The 4,281-nt window shown below is 32.9% G+C and overlaps 1 protein-coding gene and 1 non-coding gene across 2 annotated transcripts; one reads left to right on the forward strand and one right to left on the reverse strand.

Annotated features, from left to right (window-relative positions):
- On the forward strand, positions 1 to 74 carry TRNAN-GUU. The gene has a single exon. It is a non-coding gene; the product is annotated as a tRNA-Asn (tRNA).
- Positions 75 to 2,332: 2,258 nt separating this feature from the next.
- LOC110707930 (miraculin-like) lies at positions 2,333 to 3,049 on the reverse strand. The gene has a single exon (XM_021886018.1). It carries the CDS (start codon positions 3,047 to 3,049, stop codon positions 2,333 to 2,335), a length of 717 nt encoding a protein of 238 aa, XP_021741710.1.
- Between the last annotated feature and the right edge of the window lie 1,232 nt (positions 3,050 to 4,281).

The following is a 4,281-nucleotide window of genomic DNA, read 5'->3' on the forward strand; positions in this document are numbered from 1 at the left end:
GCTGGAATAGCTCAGTTGGTTAGAGCGTGTGGCTGTTAACCACAAGGTCGGAGGTTCGACCCCTCCTTCTAGCGTTTTTGTCTTTATTATTTTTTAATTTTAAAGGGTAATCTACTGTAACATTTATATACCACGAGGCCCACGACATTAACATAAAATTTTCTATTTTGAATTTTAATGGTTCTTATCTTAGCTATTTGATCTTTTTCTTGTCTCTCCCCTGTTATTTTTTCCTATTCCTAAGACCATTATCAGCAGTGAGGAAAAAAAGCCTCTCAATCTCTCTCTACCCACTTTCTCACTCTTTCCATCCAATTCCTCTCATGAGAGGTTTTTTTTTACTACATTAATGCTCAAAAAAAAAACTCCTCATCACTTTATCCTCCATTATTTACTTCGTTTTTGTCTTTTTTATTTTTTAATTTTAAAGGTAATCTACGTAACATTTATATGCCACGAGGCTCACGACATTAACATAAAATTTGCTATTTTGAATTTTAATGGTTCTTATCTTAGCTATTTGATTCTTTTTCTTGTCTCTCCTCTCCTGTTATTTTTTCTTATTCCTAAGACCATTATCAGCAGTGAGGAGAAAAAAAAACCTCTCAATCTCTCTCTACCCACTTTCTCACTCTTTCCATCCAATTCCTCTCATGAGAGGTTTTTTTTACTACATTAATGCTCAAAAAAAAAAAAAAACTCCTCATCACTTTATCCTCCATTATTTACTATACTCCATCATAATACACATCACCTTTTTAATTTTCTCTTTATTTTTTAATAATGTTTATACTACATATTTAACTTTTCAATACAATTAAAATGTAATTAAATTCATAAGTTTTTATTTTTAGTTTAGTTAATTACGTTTTAAATTTAATTGAGTGATTAATGAATATAGGATATTTTTTTTGTTTTTGAAAATATGTCAAAATATATGAAAATGGATGTCTATTTATAGAGAAAAAAAAATTTATGATCATGGGTAAACTTTTTTTTTTAAAAATAAATAAATATGATTTATAACCGTTATAAAATTACTTTTAGCATTTTTTAGTGGGTCCCGCTGCTACACTATTCATTTCCAAAACTCCTCAAGAGTTGAGAGGTTCTTGTTCTCCTCATGAGGAGAATTAAAACTCCTCACTAGTGTGAAGCATTTTTTTTTTCTTTTTCAACCCTTATTTCTCCTCGTGAGGAGTTTTTCCCTCACTGCTGGGAATGTTCTAAAAGTAAAAATTGTGGTCGTTAATTAATCCTTATTACTGTGTCAAAAAAAAAAAAAAAAAAAAAAAAAAAAAAAAAAAAACTTATTACAGATTTTCAGTCTTTTCGATGTCTAAGAGCCTATCATTATTTCAAGATGGAAGGCATCATTTATGGATGCTGAAGCCTGAATCTCACATTTTTCATTTAATAAAAAATACAGTATAACCTAACCAACATAATTATACCGTACCATACTTAGCTTGCTAATGTCCTAATTTAACTTTTGAACTGTTTAATTTATATACCAGGCCACTTTAACTTTCATTTGTTCTTTATATACTTGTATGTATGTATAATATTTGAATATCACCTTCTTATAATATATAAGTAAATTTTTGTACGATTAAATATATTATTCCCTCCGTCCTATAACTTGGGACGTTGGGGTGGATACGTAATTTAAGAAAACTACGAGTGACCCATTTAAAACATTTGTTTATTATACTTCGTATAAAGGATTCTCTTTTGTATTTTTATATTGTAAGAAAACAGAATATAAATCTTATATTTTTTCTCTCCTCACTACCCCCACCTCCCCCACTTTCTGTTTTCTTACTGTATACTGCTAAAAATATTGTAAGAAAACAGAAAGTGGGGGAGGTGAGGGTAGTGAAGAGAGAGAAAATGTAGGATTTAATTGGGTTTTGGGTTTTGGGGTTTGTGGTCCACTGGTCCTAAAGAGAGTGCAGAAAAATATTTTTTTATTAGTAATTTCATTCCATATATAATAAGATATCAAGTATTTTGAGAGACGAAAATAATAACTGTGTAAAGTATTATGGGACGGAGAGAGTATTTGATAAAGTTTCGCATTAGCAAATATACCAATCAAATAGGACATTTGTTTTTGAAAAGTGAAGATCAAATTGTTACGAATATCAATAATAGAGAGAGTAGGATAAGCTAAATCCATCATAAGAGTTACTAATATGTCATAATTTAAAGACAGGTGGCCTTTATTTAATTTCAACATAGAGCACATAAATCATTATTTACGATAAGCTAGAGCAAGCTAGCTAGCTACTCGAACGGTCGAACAAACACAAATTATTAGTAGTGATTATTACGAGTAACTACTAGTAGTAGTAAACTTGGGGTTCAAAAAAGTACTAGTACTAGTAAACTTCTTGAACACAAACCCAAAGAAGGGAAGAGGATCATCAATGGGCACGAAACTTAACCAGGACCAGTCTGAACCGGGCGGCCCGGGTGCCGTAGAATCGAACTGCTGACAGTTTTCACTCCTCTGAGTCTGAGAACTGCTATCAGTAACAGGTGTGGCAAAGCAGTAAACTATCTTGTATGATCCAGGTCCAAAAGCAGCTTGCTCGATCTTGAACCAATCGGCCTTATTCGAGGCATTTCCGATAACTCCGTTGGTAGTTAAGTAGAATACTTCACCAGTGGTAGTACCGAGCTGCCACACCCCTTGGTTTCTGCAGACGTAGCTTGGTCCGAAGGCAATATTGACGTCTTCGCCTAGAGTTACTTGTGTTTGTGATGGGTCTGCAGGATGGAAACTCACGGGGCTACCTTGTTTAGTCCAGCTATAATACTGCCCTACGTACAAAGGGCAAATGCCATCGTAAAGATCGGGTTCAGCTGTTAAGCCACCGCGGCCTGCTGCTCCCCTGCCTGAAGTGAGGACATAGTATTGTGAGCCTGCTTCGAGTGGGTTCCCGTCTATGTCTAGGACGGGAGAGGCCGCGGCCGTGGGAGGAGAGAGAATGAGGAGTGCAACAAGTATGGTTGATGATAACAAGATAAGGTGATGTGCCATTTTTAGATTTTTTGGAAGGATAAGGAGGTGCTTTTTTTTTTATTGTATCACCACTATCACGCATATGGATTATGGAATACTTGTATTTTCTACATTCATTATTAGTTGCACAATTAAGGTAATTAATTAGTTGTGCAATACTTGTCCAGTAGGTGTCCACATATATATTTGGTCATCTACTCATCTGTCCAATTTGTCCACACACGTGTTCAATTGTTCAATAATTTCAGTATAAACTGGAAATTTCTCAAAGTTTAAACTTTAATTTTTTTATTGATAAGAAGGGTCTTACCATATCGAAACCTCTAATATGTCCATTTAATTCGGATTAACAGTCTAGGTATTTTGAAAGTGGAGGGAAAAGTAAGGGAATCCCCATCTCAAAGTATTTTAATTTTAGTGGATTTCGATCTCACAACCTTATACAGTTTTAAAATGCAACCTTATCAATAATTAAAGATATCATTAGTCAAAGTTGTACGTTAGCAAGTGTGACGGTTAAAATGGGGCACTTATATAAAAACAGAGGGAGCACGTATTAGTGCAACTAGCCTTTTGGTCTGTTCGATGCACGGGTTAATTATTACTTAGGTTATTTTTATATATAGGTTTTCTTTTAAATAGTTGGAACTTTTGATATAAAATACGAAGTAAATTGTTTCATGATCAATGAGATTAATGAAGTTCACTGATAAAACTTAAGAGAAAAAAAAGAGTGAGGGTAGAACTGTGGAAGAAGATGAAGGAATTTTGGTAAGTATATATACATGAATATTGTGGGATATGAAATGACATATTAGTTTAAGTTATATTTTAAGTTTAAGAGATGAAAAGATTATTTTTATAATACTTCATTTGTTTATGTAATGTGTACTAATAGTTCAACTTTATTTTATTATGGTGGAAATGAAGCACCTTATTTTCTTAATTAAATTTGCAAGTTACGGAATGCATAAAGACTTAAACATTATAATATATTTATTTTAATTTTTATATTAAAAAGAGAATACAAAAAAGGAAGATTAAGGGGGGGTGACATGCGGCATATGAGTGATCTGTGATTACATGTGGCATATGAATGATTTGTGGTTTGTGTTTTTAAATACTGTGTATAGATGTATAGATAGCTAGATATTACAATTACAATGGCCATAAGTTTATTAGACTTATTACTGTACTGTGGAGTAGACCTGATTATTGGATAAAGTAGCCCAATGATAATAGGATAAAGG

This window comes from Chenopodium quinoa, unplaced genomic scaffold (assembly GCF_001683475.1).
Source record: "Chenopodium quinoa cultivar QQ74 unplaced genomic scaffold, ASM168347v1, whole genome shotgun sequence".
Classification (NCBI taxonomy): domain Eukaryota; kingdom Viridiplantae; phylum Streptophyta; class Magnoliopsida; order Caryophyllales; family Amaranthaceae; genus Chenopodium; species Chenopodium quinoa.

Coding starts and splice junctions, on each gene's coding strand:
- LOC110707930 (XM_021886018.1), bottom strand. CDS start 3,049: ATGGCACATCACCTTATCTTGTTATCATCAACCATACTTGTTGCACTC.